Source organism: Bombina bombina, chromosome 1 (genome assembly GCF_027579735.1).
Source record: "Bombina bombina isolate aBomBom1 chromosome 1, aBomBom1.pri, whole genome shotgun sequence".
NCBI classification, from domain to species: Eukaryota; Metazoa; Chordata; class Amphibia; order Anura; family Bombinatoridae; genus Bombina; species Bombina bombina.
The window spans coordinates 126,386,429-126,404,788 of record NC_069499.1 but is presented as its reverse complement, the minus strand read 5'-3'; the positions used below and the strand labels follow the sequence as shown (position 1 = coordinate 126,404,788).

The 18,360-nt window shown below is 38.8% G+C and overlaps 1 protein-coding gene across 4 annotated transcripts in view; it reads left to right on the top strand.

The window, feature by feature from the left end:
- The window catches only part of FERMT2 (FERM domain containing kindlin 2), a 227,602-nt gene that overhangs the window by 203,480 nt on the left and 5,762 nt on the right, over window positions 1-18,360 (top strand). For 2 of the 4 annotated variants that reach the window (XM_053697593.1, XM_053697590.1), the window contains 6 exons: window positions 2,093-2,217; window positions 8,026-8,132; window positions 8,217-8,438; window positions 10,509-10,529; window positions 11,464-11,588; window positions 12,472-12,613. In XM_053697593.1, the coding sequence (XP_053553568.1) occupies window positions 2,093-2,217; window positions 8,026-8,132; window positions 8,217-8,438; window positions 10,509-10,529; window positions 11,464-11,588; window positions 12,472-12,613 (742 nt within the window). The remainder of the gene's footprint in view (window positions 1-2,092; window positions 2,218-8,025; window positions 8,133-8,216; window positions 8,439-10,508; window positions 10,530-11,463; window positions 11,589-12,471; window positions 12,614-18,360) is intronic. The other 2 variants (XM_053697594.1, XM_053697592.1) reach the window with 1 other exon arrangement.

Sequence of the window (18,360 nt, the reverse complement as noted above, 5' to 3'; positions counted from 1 at the left end):
TTCAGGCTTTTTGCCAGGCTTTGGCCAGGATTAAGCCTGTGTTTAAAACTGTTGCTCCACCATGGAGCTTAAATTTAGTTCTTAACGTTTTACAGGGTGTTCCGTTTGAACCCCTTCATTCCATTGATATTAAATTGTTATCTTGGAAAGTTCTGTTTTTAATGGCTATTTCCTCGGCTCGTAGAGTCTCTGAATTATCAGCCTTACATTGTGATTCTCCGTATCTGATTTTTCATTCAGATAAGGTAGTTCTGCGTACTAAACCTGGGTTCTTACCTAAGGTTGTCACTAACAAGAATATCAATCAAGAGATTGTTGTTCCATCATTGTGTCCTAACCCTTCTTCAAAGAAGGAACGACTTCTGCACAATCTAGACGTAGTCCGTGCCCTGAAATTTTATTTACAGGCAACTAAAGATTTTCGCCAAACTTCTTCCCTGTTTGTCATTTATTCTGGACAGAGGAGAGGTCAAAAAGCTTCTGCTACCTCTCTCTCTTTTTGGCTTTGTAGCATAATACGTTTAGCCTATGAGACTGCTGGACAGCAGCCTCCTGAAAGAATTACAGCTCATTCTACTAGAGCTGTGGCTTCCACTTGGGCCTTTAAGAATGAGGCATCTGTTGAACAGATTTGCAAGGCTGCAACTTGGTCTTCTCTTCATACTTTTTCCAAATTTTACAAATTTGACACTTTTGCTTCTTCGGAGGCTGTTTTTGGGAGAAAGGTTCTTCAGGCAGTGGTCCCTTCCGTATAAAGATCCTGCCTGTCCCTCCCGTCATCCGTGTACTTTAGCTTTGGTATTGGTATCCCAGAAGTAATGATGACCCGTGGACTGACTACACTTAACAGGAGAAAACATAATTTATGCTTACCTGATAAATTCCTTTCTCCTGTAGTGTAGTCAGTCCACGGCCCGCCCTGTTTTTATGGCAGGTCTAAATTTTTAAATTATACTCCAGTCACCACTGCACCCTATAGTTTCTCCTTTCTCGTTTGGTTCTCGGTCGAATGACTGGGTGTGACGTAGAGGGGAGAAGCTATATAGCAGCTCTGCTTGGGTGATCCTCTTGCACTTCCTGTTGGGGAGGAGTTAATATCCCAGAAGTAATGATGACCCGTGGACTGACTACACTACAGGAGAAAGGAATTTATCAGGTAAGCATAAATTATGTTTTTCACAGCAGTCCTTTTTACATGAAATATTAGAACAAATACAGGTGTTGGCAATGACATTAATTAGGGTTCCATTCCATTTAGGTTTACGAGAGCCAGGTTCCTGCTATTGCTCAAGTGTAAGGGGAGGTCACACTAAATACTTGCCACTTCTTCTGGTTTTAACAATTTTTGCTAGTCCGCTATTTGGTCTTCTTTGCATATTTATTCTACCATTTTAATGTTCTTGCTTCTTCTGAGGCAGCCTTTGGTCAGCTGTCCTTCAGGCAGTTGTCTCATGTTTGTTATTTTTTATTGCTGGTTTTTTTAAAGGTTCTTAGGGTTGTGATTTAGTTAGTCAGTAAAAAAAAAAGTTTTATAGATCCCACCCTTTTCTGTTATTACTGGTGGACTCCACAGCGTGGGTATTCCCAGGAGTAATGGAAAGTGGACACTCACCACCTGTATTAAAGAGAACCTAATTTATGTTTACCTGATATATTTTATTTATTTATTTCATGGTGGTAAGAGGCCATGAGACCCCACCCTGTTTTTATCTGGGTGTGTTTTTTCTTTTTCCATGCTCGTATTTTATTGGCTCTAATTACTTTTCCTTCTTATTTGTGCTTGGCTATATGTTACTGATGTACTGGTAAGGTGGGGGGAGGGTTTTTATAGAGTTCTTGGGGTTTCGGAAGAGTAGCTCCCAGGAGTTATGCATTGTGGACTCTCACCACCATGAAAAAAAATAATTTATCAGTTAAGCATAAATTATCTATCATATATTGCTTTTCAACAGGATTGTTATTCAGCAAACCGTGTAACACTAGCTTATACCCATATGATGTCACTTCATGATTCTGTGACCAGCCCCTATGAACCATGGTGTGGTATTGATATGGATTTTTTATCTTTATTTTTTTTTTTTTTATACTATAGACCAAAGAAACTGACTCTTAAAGGCTACAAACAATTTTGGTGTACTTTCAAAGATACATCGATATCCTGCTATAAAAGTAAGGAAGAATCTAACGGGACACCTGCACAACAAATGAATTTGCGGGGTAAGACTATGCTTTAGGGTATTTTTAAATGTTATCCTTAAATAAGAATTATGTTTCCTTTTTTTTCTTTAATAAATATTTGTCCATACATCATAAAAGCAGATGCATCTAGTTACATGTCAAGGTAGAAAACTCTAGAGCTGTAGACGCCTGCATAATGTTTCATTGTGCAGTAAACAAACTAACTGCCAAATGATGTCAGGCAACAGTTACGGAGACGTGTAGAAATAGACTGGAATACCTTTTTGGGAACGTTGGCTTACTCTAGACACTTGTGACTGTGCGTAAAAGAATTTTTCCTGTTGTGGTCTTCGTGAAATGAAGCTTAAAAGTTAACTCCTGGGCTGAAACTGTTTTAGCCTTCAAAAATATTTATTATATTATACATATATATTTATATATTGTAAAATGCAATAATGAGAGAAGCATTATTATTATTATTTTATATTTATTATTATTTTTTAAATTGTTGCTATTTTAAATAAACCCTTTAAATATGATGTCCTATTTAAAGGGTAAAAGATCGGTTTCAATTGTGAGACATTTTATTCATATTTTTTTTTTTTTTCTGCCCTCAGTATAAAGAGATTGTAAATATAAAATGATTTAATATCACTTTTTCATGCAAAAATATAACAGATTAATTTGTTTCAAATTATGCCATTTTGTGTTTTTTTGTTTTAGTTTTCTTTTTTTAGTGTATAACATCCCTTTAACAAAATGGTGCACAAGATTGTGAATGAGAAATGCCTGTGATATGCCTATGTTCCATCTCTCTATAGATTTTCCGTACCAAGGTTCTCCAGCCTGAGACATGTGTTCCTCCAATTGCTTTAATCCAGCCTTTCTGTTCTTGTGCAAAACATATGTGCTTTTCTCATTTATGTATTTTGGTTACTAATGTTTTTTCCCCTAGTTTTAATATGTCTAAAATATATTCACAAGGTCCTTCAAATGATGAATGGTGGAGTTTCCAGAGTGTACAGTTCCATTTATTAGTTTCTCCAACATTGGTGTGTCCAGTCCACGGCGTCATCCTTACTTGTGGGAATATTCTCTTCCCCAACAGGAAACTGCAAAGAGCACAGCAAAAGCTGCCCATATAGCCCCTCCTCTGGCTCCGTCCCCCAGTCATTCTCTTTGCCGCTCTGAACAAGTAGCATCTCCACGGAGATGGTGAAGAGTATGTGGTGTTAGTTGTAGTTTTTTATTCTTCTATCAAGAGTTTATTTTAAAATAGTGCCGGTTTGTACTATTTACTCTAAAACAGAAAAGGATGAAGAGTTCTGTTTAAAAGAGGAGTATGATTTTAGCAGCAGTAACTAAAATCAATTGCTGTTCCCACGCAGGACTGTTGAGCCCAGAGAACTTCAGTTGGGGGGTACAGTTTGCAGACTTTTCTGCTCAAGGTATGACTGGTCCATTTTCTAACAAGATTTTATAATGCTAGAAGATTGTCATTTTCCCTCTTTGGGATCGGTAAGCCATTTTCTTAGACTCCTAACAGAATGAAGGCTTATTAATGGGCTATATACTGGTTGACACTGTTGTGGGCTAAATCGATTGCTTTATTCGATATTTATGTGTTTTGAAGTGTTTTTTGAAACTTGAGAATAATTGGTAACGTTTTTAAGCGCCAGGCAGTCGTTTAGACACCTTTCCCAGTCAGGAAGGGCCTTTCACTATAGTAGGCAGAGCCTCATTTTCACGCCTTAATTGCGCAGTTTCTTTTGGATGCAGTGCATGCAGCTTCATGTGAGAGGGTCTGGTGGCCATTAAAAACTTATTTCGGTGGCGAATAACCCCCAAGGACAGGTGAAGCCGCAGCAAACGCTGTGGCTGGGACTGTAGTGGGTTTAAAATTGTGAATTGATAAAACGGCTCCGGTTTCCTCATTTAAGGGGTTACAAACTTTTGGTAAGGATCGGATATTTCCTTCATAGTTTTTCACACATGCAGAAATAAAGTGTGCTCTGTTTAACATTTAAAGAGACAGTAACGGTTTTGTTTAAAAACTGTTTTATTGCATTAATAGCCTGTATAAGCCTGTCTAACATGTCTGTACCTTCAGATAGAACATGTTCTGTATGTATGGAGGCCAAGGTGGTCCCCCCTTTAAATGTATGTGATAATTGTGCCATGGCGTCCAGACAAAGTAAGGGACAGTACTGTCACATTTAATAAGGTTGCCCAAGATGATTCCTCAAATGAAGGTAGTGGGGGTAGTTCACCATCCTCTCCTTCTGTGTCAATACCAGTTATGCCCGCGCAGGCGACTCCTAGTACATCTAGCGCGCCAATGCTTGTTACTATGCAACAATTAATGGCAGTAATGGATAATTCTATAGCTAATATTTTATCCAAAATGCCAGCATTTCAAAGAAAGCGTGATTGCTTAGTTTTAAATACAGTAGAGCAAGAGTGCGCTGACGATAATTTATCTGTCATACCCTCACACCAGTCAGAATTGGCAGTGAGGGAGGGTTTGTCGGAGGGAGAAATTTCTGATTCAGGAAGAGTTTCTCAACAGGCAGAACCTGATGTTGTGACATTTAAATTTAAGTTAGAGCATCTCCGCGCCTTACTTAAGGAGGTACTAACTACTCTGGATGATTGTGACTCTTTGGTCATCCCAGAAAAATTGTGCAAAATGGACAAATTCCTAGAGGTCCCTGTGCACCCTGATGCCTTTCCGATACCTAAAAGGGTGGCGGACATAGTGACTAAGGAGTGGGAGAAGCCAGGCATACCTTTTGTCCCACCTCCTATATTTAAGAAAATGTTCCCCATGGTCGACCCAAGGAAGGACGCATGGCAAACAGTCCCTAAGGTTGAGGGGGCAGTTTCTACGATAGCCAAACGCACGACTATTCCCATTGAGGACAATTGTGCTTTCAAAGATCCTATGGATAAAAAATTGGAGGGTTTGCTTAAAAAGATTTTTGTTCAGCAAGGTTTCCTCCTCCAACCAATTTCGTGCATTATTCCTGTCACTACGGCGGCGTGTTTTTGGTTCGATGAACTAGAAAAGTTGCTCAATAAAGAGACTCCATATGAGGAAGTCATGGACAGAATTCACGCACTTAAGTTAGCAAATTCCTTTATTTTAGATGCCGCTTTGCAATTGGCGAGGTTAGCGGCGAAAAATTAAGGGTTTGCAATTGTGGCGCGCAGAGCGCTCTGGCTAAAGTCTTGGTCGGCGGATGTATCTTCTAAGACAAAATTGCTCAATATTCCTTTCAAAGGTAAGACCCTTTTTGGGCCAGAATTGAAGGAGATTATTTCAGACATCACTGGGGGAAAGGGCCATGCCCTCCAACAGGATAGGCCTTACAAGGCTAAGAATAAGTCCAATTTTCGTTCCTTTCGTAACTTCAGGAACGGACCGTCTCCTAACTCGGCAGCCTCTAGACAAGAGGGTAACGCTTCCCAGGCTAAGCCAGCTTGGAAACCAATGCAAGGCTGGAACAAGGGTAAACAGGCCAAGAAGCCTGCTGCTGCTACCAAGACAGCATGAAGGGGTAGCCCCAGATCCGGGACCGGATCTAGTAGGGGGCAGACTTTCTCTCTTTGCTCAGCCTTGGGCAAGAGATGTTCCGGATCCCTGGGCACTAGAAATAGTGTCTCAGGGTTATCTTCTAGAATTCAAGGAACTTCCCCCAAGGGGAAGGTTCCACATGTCTCGCTTATCTTCAGACCAGATAAAGAGACAGGCATTCTTACATTGCGTAGGAGACCTATTAAAGATGGGAGTGATACACCCAGTTCCAACAGCGGAACAAGGTCAGGGGTTTTACTCAAACCTGTTTGTAGTTCCCAAAAAAGAGGGAACTTTCAGACCAATTCTGGATTTAAAAATTCTAAACAAATTCCTCAGGGTTCCATCGTTCAAAATGGAAACCATTCGAGCTATTTTACCTACAATCCAGGAGGGTCAATACATGACTACCGTGGATTTAAAGGATGCGTACCTACATATTCCTATCCACAAAGATCATCATCAGTTCCTAAGGTTCGCCTTTCTGGACAAGCATTACCAGTTCGTGGCTCTTCCATTCGGTTTAGCCACTGCTCCCAGAATCTTCACAAAGGTGCTAGGGTCCCTTCTAGTGGTTCTAAGACCGAGGGGCATTGCAGTGGCACCTTACCTAGACGACATTCTAATTCAAGCGTCGTCCCTTTCCAGATCAAAGGCTCATACAGACATTGTATTAGCCTTTCTCAGGTCTCACGCGTGGAAGGTGAATGTGGAAAAGAGTTCCCTGTCCCCGTCTACAAGAGTTCCCTTTCTGGGAACAATAATAGATTCTGTAGAAATGAGGATCTTTCTGACAGAGGTCAGAAAATTAAAGCTTCTAAAGGCGTGTCAAGTTCTTCATTCTATTCCTCAGCCTTCCATAGCTCAGTGCATGGAAGTAATAGGTCTAATGGTGGCAGTAATGGACGTGGTTCCTTTTGCTCGAATTCATCTAAGACCATTGCAACTGTGCATGCTCAGACAGTGGAATGGGGATTATGCAGACTTGTCTCCCCAGATTCAAGTAGACCAGTTAACCAGAGACTCACTCCGTTGACTCAGGATCATCTGTCTCAGGGAATGAGTTTCCGCAGACCAGAGTGGGTCATTGTCACGACCGACGCCAGTCTATTAGGCTGGGGCGCGGTCTGGGACTCCCTGAAAGCTCAGGGTCTATGGTCTCGGGAAGAGTCTCTTCTCCCGATAAACATCCTGGAACTGAGAGCGATATTCAATGCGCTCCGGGCTTGGCCTCAACTAGCGAAGGCCGGATTCATAAGATTCCAGTCGGACAACATGACGACTGTAGCTTACATCAACCATCAGGGAGGAACAAAGAGTTCCTTGGCGATGAGAGAGGTATCCAAGATCATCAAATGGGCGGAGGATCACTCCTGCCATCTATCTGCAATTCACATCCCAGGAGTAGACAACTGGGAGGCGGATTATTTGAGTCGTCAGACTTTCCATCCGGGGGAGTGGGAACTCCACCCGGAGGTCTTTGCCCAGTTAACTCAATTATGGGGCATTCCAGACATGGATCTGATGGCGTCTCGTCAGAACTTCAAGGTTCCTTGCTACGGGTCCAGATCCAGGGATCCCAAGGCGACTCTAGTGGATGCATTAGTGGCGCCTTGGTCGTTCAACCTAGCTTATGTGTTTCCACCGTTTCCTCTCCTTCCCAGGCTCGTAGCCAGGATCAAACAGGAGAAGGCCTCAGTGATTCTGATAGCTCCTGCGTGGCCACGTTCTCCAACGGTGTGTCCGGTCCACGGCTCGCCCTGGTTTTTTAATCAGGTTTGAAAAATTTCTTTCTCTATACACTACAGTCACCACGGCACCCTATAGTTTCTCCTTTTTTTCTCCTAACCGTCGGTCGAATGACTGGGGGGCAGAGCCAGAGCTATATGGGCAGCTTTTGCTGTGCTCTTTGCCATTTCCTGTTGGGGAAGAGAATATTCCCACAAGTAAGGATGACGCCGTGGACCGGACACACCGTTGGAGAAAGAAATTTATCAGGTAAGCATAAATTCTGTTTTTTGTGTTCTACATTTTTATGTAGAATAATTTGTTTTACATGTTTTTTTTTTATTTTTGCTGTGTTTTTTATTAAAGTAGTTTTAAAAGAAATTCAGAATAATTTAAAACCTTTCAGAATTAAAGGGTTAAATAATAATGTTAAACAGAGGATGTTCAGAACTGTGTACATAAAATGCAATATTACAACTAAATTCCTACAGCGTGGGACAGGATGTTCTGATTTTGTTTGTTTCTTTGGTCTTGCTTTGCAGGCTGTGAAGTTACCCCAGATGTTAACATATCTGGTCAGAAGTTTAACATTAAGCTCCTCATACCAGTTGCAGAGGGAATGAATGAGATCTGGCTCCGCTGTGACAATGTAAGTTAGGTTGCCATGTTTATTAAATTAACCAGATATCCCCTTACTTGTGCACGTGTAGCACTAACGTGTATATTGTTGCAGGAGAAGCAGTACGCACATTGGATGGCCGCATGTAGACTAGCATCAAAAGGCAAGACCATGGCAGACAGCTCATACAACTTGGAGGTTCAGAACATTTTGTCATTCCTAAAAATGCAGCATTTAAACCCGGATCCGCAATTAATTCCTGACCAAATCAACTCTGACATTAATCCCGAATGTGTTGTCTCTCCTCGCTATCTAAAGAAATATAAAAACAAGCAGGTACGGTCTCATTTGCTAATTTGAACTGGAGCTAGCACACACACGCTGTGGCTGTAGTTTGCTTACAGTAAAATACACACTTGCAAAAACACTGCCATCGGTTTTGCATATTTATCATGATTGTTTGTTTTTTTTTTATTGTTTTTTTTACGGTTTTCACGTTGCTTTGCTGCACCGACCTTAGCAGAATAGATATAGAGATTTATTGTTTAATACCAGTTGGCTAAGCTTACATTACTGAAGGAGTTTATCCAGAAGCACACATATACACAACAGCTTTTGTTCAAGATCTCTATGGTCAGATGAGATTTCTGTGTCCCACAGAATCCCATGACACCAGGCTGCTGTGCAGTGAAGGAAATGCTGTGCCAGGGGAATTTAAGGAATGCAGAAGGCATGTTACAAATGATAGATGACAAAGCGCACAGCTTTTTGGAAGCACTTTAGCTATGTTTGTTTAAACTTTAATTGTCAATAAATTGAAACAATTTTGTGATGGCTTTTTGTTCTGTCACACAATATAGAAATAGTAGTACAAATTCCCAAATGCGTGATTCCAAAATCCAGACTTTTTTGTTAATATTTTATTTATTTTTTTAAATGGCCATAATAATCAAACGAGCTACATTCTCTTTGATAGAACATGTCATTTTAACCCGTAAAGCGGTTAAACACAAAGTAGGAGTACGCTCTGGACCCATGTTGCACTCTAATTTCCAAGTAGAACCTGCTGTTGATCCAATCAGCAGCATTCTTTGCACATCTGTGCGGGAGTAAAACACAGTTGAGCAGGGTTGATAGTCATGCACTTTTTCTGCCATTATGGTCCTTTAAAAAATCACCTTTTTTTTCCCTGCCAATAAGTCATAATCTTCTGTCTTTGTTTTGTTTCTTTGTGCTCTAAAATGCAAATGAGTCTATTTGAAACAACATCTATAACCTTCCTGTTTACAGTACCGTTCTAAGGTAACTACGCCTACAAAAGTCTAAAACAATAACACAGCTACCTTAGGTTGCATACATAAACTGTTATGATATGTACATTTTGCCTAAATGACATTATTTTTTTAACTCTTCAAGCTGTCCCATTTTACATATACAAATATTCAGAAATCCAAACTTTTTCCAGTCACAAGTAGTTTGGTTAAAAGGTTTTATACCTCTATATATTGTTTGTAAGCACGAAGCGAAGGAACCTATATTTGTTTCAATTGTAAAGACTCTTTAAACATCATATTAAATTTACTTTATTGTATGTCACAAGCAATTTTCCCCTCTTCAACTTCCATTGTTTCTCAGCTCCTGAGACACCCTCAGGGTCTAGTACTGAAGTAGTTGGTGTCTACCATACCATATGACCAAGAAGGGATTTTATTTGTGTACATAAAGAGCGCTAGAGCTGGTGTTTAGATTCCTTGCTCACCCCTCAATAAGAAGCGTTTTTCTTCTAATTATAGACACTAAAGGCTGTTACACACTGCAAGTGGAGCGGCGCACAGCGTGTAGATGCGGCTATGCGCGCTCAGTGTGTCCTGCCTTTTCATCTCTGAGCATCAGATGCCTTTTCATCTCTGAGCACTCTGCTGCGTCAGGTTGCGTAGCGGAGTGCTCAGAAATTAAATATTTGAACTTCAGAATCGCCTTGTGCCGCATCACTTGCAGTGTGTCACAGCCTTAACTCCAGTTACTGAATCCTGATATATATTGCTGGTGCCTGGATCTGCATTTTGTAATAAAATATGATAGGTTGATTTGTGTAAATGCTAGGCATTGATATTTCTCTGCAAATAAAACCTACCCTGCCATAAAGCCATGAATACTCACCTTTTCATTTCTGTGCTTGCATTCAATTTTGCTCCTTTTCTTTCTAAGGAAATTTGCATGGTTTGGCTGAACTTCTTGTCGCAGAAGACTGCAGACCTTTTTATTTTTTTGTTTGCTTATTTTTTTTGTTTGCTTATTTTTTTTGTTTGCTTATTTGGCCATAAATCTCATTGCTCTTTTTGTTTTCCCCAACTTCTCTCTTCCTTTTTATACTTTTTTATCATTTCTTCACACTGCCATCTACAGCCAGGCTTTGTAAGAGACTTGGTAAGTTGTGCGAACAAGCAGCTGTTGTCTGTTGTTAGCTTTGTAATAACCTATTATATGGTAACCATGTTCTTACCAGAAACTGTTTGTATGTTTTGTTTAACTCCTTAAGATCACTTATCAAACTGACTTTATTATACTGGCTTTTGTTTAATAGTTTAGTCTTCTTATATTAACACAGTTTTATTTAATAATGTTTTTTTTGTGCTTTTCACTTATTAAATGGCTAAATGGTGTGTCTTACTTTTTTATCTTTCTTTTTTTTTCCCCTCTTTCTCATTTTTTTTTCTCTTGAGCTCTTTCGCTCGCGCTCTCTTTCGCTCACTCTTGTTCTCTAGTTTATTCCCTCGTGTCTTTCTTTCTCCCTGTTTTTTTTGTTTTTTTCTCGTTTTCTGTGTATCTATATTTCTTATTGGATTTTAATGATGCATAATACTATTTAAAATTCATAGTATTTTGAGAACTTTCTGTTTCATACTTGAGGAAATTAATATGGAAAATGCAACTAAAGTTGCACTTGTTACTGCTTAGTGCATGCAAAAATTGAAAGTAAAGTATTAGCTTTTTCGCAGAACGTGTTTGATTTTAGCAGCTTGCTTACAGTAAAGATTTTTAATTGTGTATATAGTCAGTGGGTTTTAAGTCTATTATAATTAGCGTTCATTAATATATTTGTAAGATGTGTGAAGTTTGGCAGGATAATGTGCTGTTAGACTCCCTGCTGTCATAACCCATTGAGCTCTCTGCAACTGTAGAATGTCGGCAATATAGACACAATGACAATTAATACTCCAACAGTTTTAATTTGGTTTTGAGAGAATAATTTAAAAAATAAATCTTTAAAGGATGGAGTGAGAAGTGAAAGTGATTCTCAACTGCTTTTTTTTTCCGTTGGAAAATTAAAATGTTTAATACAATGTTTTATTTTATACAGATCACAGCTAGGATTTTGGAAGCTCACCAGAATGTGGCACAGATGAGTCTTATTGAAGCAAAAATGAGATTTATTCAGGCCTGGCAATCTCTGCCTGAATTCGGTATAACTCATTTTATTGCTAGGTAAGAAATTTTTTTTTTTTTCTTCCCCCAATACATTTTTATATATATATATATATTTTTTTTTATAGCTAATGAAGTGACTGACGGAATATGTATTACTTCATTTCCTGGGCATGACGTTTGCTTCCTAAAATCTGTCTTTGTTTATTTTAATGGATTTTGCTATAAATGACCTTTAAAAATGATGCTTGTGTACTCACTCCAGAACTAGAATGTATCCACCATATATTGGTATGGTAAAGTCATATGACCCTGCAGCACTTTACACAGTGATTGCTTAGGCTAGTGTCCCTAGCTGGCCACTGAAAAGGAGTATCGATGAGCTTTTGTAGATTTGCAAAACTTTGCATACTGTGCTAACAAAACATTTTTATACTGAGCTTTTGCAATGCAATGACTACTTATATATGTTATTCATACATCAAAATTACTTTAAATGTTAACTTCCCCCCTTTTAGAAAAAGCTGTGTAAACGAGACAATAACACCAATTAACCCAGTGGTGAGTGGGATGGAGAGAAATGTTTTGTCTGAAATAGGTGGTTTAGTTAATTAAACCTCCAGTCTTAGCATTTCAGTACCTAACTATTAGGCCTTGTGTACGGAAAGAGATAACAACATAATCAGATCTGCTCTTTCTGCAGAGTTGGCCCATTAACATGGGCATACACTTGGGAATAATAGTTTTGGTCATTCAATGTACTGCCTATTTCAAATACAAAAATAAACATACATCTAACACTCTGCAGTAAGTATGACAAGTTATTTGGAACACATTAAGATAAACATATTAAAATGGACACAGTTCTGTAATATGTCTTGTTTATTTTGTTTTCTGCCGCTTCTAGTAGTTTCAGTTTAGGAAACTAAATCTTATTTTGCAGATTTCAAGGAGGCAAAAAAGAAGAACTCATTGGAATTGCTTATAACAGACTAATCAGAATGGATGCAAGCACTGGAGATGCAATCAAGACATGGCGGTTCAGCAACATGAAGCAGTGGAATGTCAACTGGGAAATAAAAATGGTAAAGGGCTTTGTGTTCAATCCTGGATCAAGATTTTTCTTCTTTAGCTATTTGGGGATTTGAGACATTTTTCTGTTTGCTCAGTAGGAAAATCTAACTAAGATAGAATTCGGCTAAAGCTAAGCTGGGCTAAATATCACAGTGCTAATTTGTAAGATTTTATAGCTGGTTAAAGGGACATTGTACACTAGATTTTTCTTTGCATAAATGTTTTGTAGATCTATTTATATATATATATATACATATATATATATATATATATATATATATATATATATATATATATATATATATATATATATATATATATATATATATATATATATATATATATATATATATATATATATATATATATATATATATATCCCATCTGGGAGTGTTTGTGTAACAGACTGAAGTCTACAGATTCCTGCTTTCTCTTGTATTCACATATATCGCTTAAATCACAGAACTTCACTATTGTTTGTTCCTCTCTCCCTTAATTTTGTGGTTTCTGCTGTGGAAAAGTGAAGGTCTTAATGGAACATTTCCTTAAAGGGACATTTTCCCAAGATTAATTCATCAACGGAAACAAGTCTAAAAGACTATCCTTTGCACACTGTTATAAATTTCTATTGTTTTATTATATATTCATTCTTTACACATTTTTTTCTTCCTCCAATTATACTTTATAATTCTTTGACCTTAAATATTCCTTATCACCAATAGCATTATAAATAAGAATTAACTGAATGTTACCTGTAAAGTCACAATACAGGAGCCTTCTATAACCTCCCAGGGAAGAGTAAATCTATGCTAGTAAAGAACAAAAGCTTCTATGTATGGCGTGGAATATCTAGACCCTTAAACAGTGTGTATTATTATTATTATTATTATTATTATTATTATTATTATTATCGGTTATTTGTAGAGCGCCAACCGATTCCGCAGCGCTATAAACAAAGGCAGAGTACAACAAAACAATTATAGGGATCAAATGGGTAGAGGTCCCTGCCAAGAGTTGCACTGTTGTAGTCAGCTCTTAAGAAGGTGATCTACAAACAGCTGGACTCTTAGGCTTACATGTTAAAGGGGTTTAGGGGATAGCAATGGAGGAGAGGAACTGGTATAAAGAAAGGTTAGCGTAGGTTGTATGCATCCCTGAACAGTAGAGTCTTTAGGGAGCACTTGAAGCTTTTAAAACTAGAAGAGTCTCTTGTGGAGCGAGGCAGAGAGTTCCACAAGATGGGAGCCAGTCTGGAGAAGTCCTGTAAACGGGAGTGTGATGAGGTGACAAGAGAGGAGGAGAGTAGGAGGTCATGAGCAGAGCGAAGGGGACGGGAGGGAGAGTATCTGGAGACAAGATATGAGATATAGGGGGGAGCAGTGCAGTTGAGGGCTTTGTATGTTAGAATGAGAATTTTGTGTTTGATCCTAGAGGCAAGAGGAAGCCAGTGAAGGGATTGGCAGAGAGGTGCAGCAGATGAAGAGCGTGTAAGGAAGATGAGTCTGGCAGAGGCTTTCATTATGGATTGTAAAGGAGCTAGGCAGCAGGTGGGGAGACCAGAGAGGACAGAGTTGCAGTAATCGAGGCGGGAAAGAATGCGAGAGTGGATTCAAATATTAGTTGTATTGTATAATTAAATAATATGGTACTCCAAAATAAGTGTTATAGATTTAATATATTGTGAAGAGAGGGATACTTTCCTTGCAATTGGTGGAAACAACAATAGTTTTAAACATAAATATAGGGCAAGTGGTTGTTATTATATAAAATAGCTGCAAAATATACATACTGCTTTAGCCACACCCATAGCTACATAGCTAACAGGTGCGGGTAAACTCTCCATAGGCAAACCTTGTCAGTGCAATGGGTGGTGCTGAAAAACTCTGACTTGTGGCAAAAGTTGGTATCATATGACAGTGTCACATTTAGTCTGTGGCATTTCTTCCCTACTAGATCTGCCCCAGTCAATTGTAAGTGCTATTATTGTGAAGTGGAAGCGTCTAAGAGCAACAACAGCCCAGCAACAGGTAGATCATACAAAATCACAGCAAGTGCTAAAGCACTTAGCATAAAAAAAATTATATTATATCTTGCATCACTTACTACAGAGCTCTAAACTGCTTTGGAAACAACATCAGCACAAGAAATGGGCCTGGACCTTCATGAAATGATTTTCAATGGCAAAGCAGCTGTACACTTGAATCACATCAGCATGAGCTAGCACGCCACCACTGGAGCAGTGGAAATGTGTTCTCTAGAGTGATGAATCATCCTTCACTGTCTGGCAGTCTAATGAAAGTATCTGGATGTGGAGAATGCCAGAAGTATGCCACCTACTGGAAGGCTTAGTGCCTACTTTAAAGTTTGGTGGAGAATTGTTTTTCAGGGTTTGGACTAGGCCCCTTCATTCCAGTGAAAGATCATCATAATGCTACAGTATACAAAACACCTTTGGGATAAATTGGAAAGCCGACCGTGAGCCAGACGTTCTTGTGCTACATCAGTGCCTAACCTCACAAATGCTCTTTTGGCTAAATGGGCACAAATTCCCACAGTCACACTCCAAAATCTTGTGAAAAGCCTTCCCATAAGAGTGGGAATAGCTGTTATAGCTGCAAAGTTGGGTAGGGCGCTGTGCCATTTTACTACGTCATTGTGTTATCTCCAACATTTTTTTTCAATTTAGGGCAGTTCCACCAAACGTGGAGGATGTCAGCCTCCCCTCACCCCACCCCACACCCCTCCAACATTTTCCATTCGTAATCCTGTAGGTTTAATTCTATCTGGAGGAATTGCTAGTCTTGCTAGGAATTTGAAGTTCATTTCTTAGATGTGTGCGGAGACATAAGACTATTTGATATCTAGATATATTCTACCAAGCCTGGACTTCAATCTGTTTTTCTAAATCTACTTTCCATTTGTAGGTATATGAGGCGATGGTACTGTTATTGCAAGTATCTTGTAGAGTATAGAAATTGTATGCCTATGGGGCAGGCTCATCATACATATATTTTTAAATGGGCTAAGAGGACGAGTCAATTTCTGCTTGGAGCTTAGTTTACTTTAAAAATGCAAAAGGCGGTGTAGTCTAGTCATGTGGGAAAAGTGCATGCATCTAGTTAAATTAAAGCTGAAAAGGGTTGTAGTTTACCATCCTTCAACAGCCTGTGTAAAACATTCTCGGATGTGTCGCCTGGTATGTTTATTAGGGGCCATTAATGAGGATTATAAAGAGATATAAGTACTGATGTTGCGTTTATCCCACTGGGAGAAAATCTCAGTCAAAAGGGAATATGCAGATATTACTTTACCTCTTATTCTTTCCGATGAGGCCTACTCGAGGACACCAAGATTGCATAGTGATAGGATATCGTGTAAAGTTGTACCCATGCCTTGTGTTGAGAGTTATGACACCCTTCGATCAGTCTCTGTAAGACAATTGCCAGCCTGTTTGTTAGATACTCCAAGGCCTCTACTTTTTTTGGTAAGTAACATGGTTGGCAAAAAAATGACCTATGGTCATAAAAGCAGATAAATTAACAGCTGGTAGCTTAGTAATGTATGAGTGAGGTAAGGGTATGGGAATAGTTTGCATTATTTATAAGATACAAAGTAGGATATTCGTTTATTTTGCCAGCTAGATAGATCTCTGGAGAGGTCTTCTTATGCCTTTTTGTAAATATGTTCAAAGAGGTTTGAAGGGTCTGCTGTTAAGTTGATGCCTAGCTATTTCAATTTATGTTCTTGAAAACATGTCTGAGTTGAGGCATGAACTTAGGAGTGTTAATGTTTATTTATTCTGATTTCCTTAAGTTCAAAAGGAAGTTGAAATATTTTCGGGAAGGGATTTCTCAATTTTAGTAAGAGAAAGTTAAATATCATCTGCTTATAGGGCCAGTTTGTGTTCTGAACTATGAAGTTTGATTCCCGGAATCAGTGCAGTTTGTCTGATATTTTTTTTGGTTTTTTTTTGTTGTTAATTGATTATTATTTTTTTGTGTGTGTGAGTACTTCAATAGATAAGACAAACAAAAGTAGGGAGACAAGACAGCCCTGTCTGGTACCATTCAAAATTGAGAATGATCTGAGAGAATTCAATTTACTCTGACTCTTGCTGTTGGCTTAGTGTACAATAAAAAGTTGTACCACACATTTATTTTTAATAGAGTGGCTCTAAGAAAACTGACCCTATCAAAAGCCTTTTCTGCATGAGTAGATACTAAAATGAGTCAGATCTCCTTATTGATGGCATATGTGGTAGGGAGGCAAAACACAACACTCTGTATCCTTAAACTTGCTTGGAATAAAACTCCTTGATCTGTTGATATAGACTGTGGTAGGAATTTATTAATGCGATCAGCTAAAATTTGACCATAGAGTTTAATATCCACATATAAGAGGGAGATAGGTCTGAAATGTTTAGTGTGGGTTTTGCCAGGTTTAGGAAACATTGTGATATAGGCTGCTAGCATTGAGGTTGAGAAACCCTCCATATCCTCAAGTTAAACAGTCAAATAAATGTTTTATAGTATTTAGTGATAAAGCCATCAGGTCCTGGGCATTTACCTGAGGGGAGATTTTTCGATGGCTGTGGCAATCTCTTCTGAAGTAATGGATTCTAGTAATTTAGATTCTTTGGGACCTAAACGTGGTATATTTAGATCGGTTAGATAATTGGCAAGTAATGTAGCATTTGTTTCAAGCTGAGGGGAAGGGGCAGAGGATGCTGTTGAGCCATTCAATTAAAGGCTAATACTTTGTTCTATGAAGTCATGCATGTTTAAAGTGGTGACATCCTATACTGCTTGGGCTGCTGTCTTCCAAGCATGCTGCCTATCCGTAGCCTTGCAGCACTATGTACCACTCTGGATATATTGAAAGCAGTAAGGCTGATATTTTGGAGGGGTGGTGCAGGAGTGTAAAGAACATTTAACAGCACATCAGTGGGATATTTCAGACATGGATTTCATGGTGTCCAACAACAGTCATCAGATCTATCCTTCAGCTATTTTTCCATTTTCATCATTTGATGGTTATATATGCTTTTTTTTTCTAAAATGTGGATTTCTATCACATTTCTGTGTTTCCTCCAATACCACTGATAACCCCAGCTTCTTTGCAGAATCAATAAAGGAAAAAGTTTATTACTCTAATTCTATTTTTTTAGGTATTGACTCATATCTACCCAACTTGTGCTTTCTCTGTTGAGCTTTAATGTGATGCTTCTTTAGGCTTTTATATGCATTAGTTTTTTTTAACATTCTAACACTCAGGGTGTCAGAGCATCAAGCTCAATCAGCAGAAGAAACATATTCAGTGCTTTATCAGGACAAGGCGATACTGTATACAGTAACTGAATGCACCTGAATTTTTATCCAAATGGCAAACCATCATATAGATTGTATGATGTTTGTTGCCTATGTATAGTGGAGAAATATATAGAATGTTTTCCATACCACAAGGACATCAATAAGGGCTTTCATCGGCTAAGACTACTATTTCACATTGGGTGATACAATGCATCATCGTCTATTTGCAATAGGAAGGTGCAACTCTATACAGGATCAGAACTCACTCTACAGATGCCATCTTAACATCATGGGGGCAATGAGTGCCGATCTGTATCCTTCTGAACTGCAGACAGTTGTCAGGAGCACACCTGATGCTTTGCTTGCCCATTAAACATGGTTTGTACAACAGCAATCCCACCCAAGCCTCTGCACTACTCAGAAGTGAATATAAATACAGTCTATGGTGA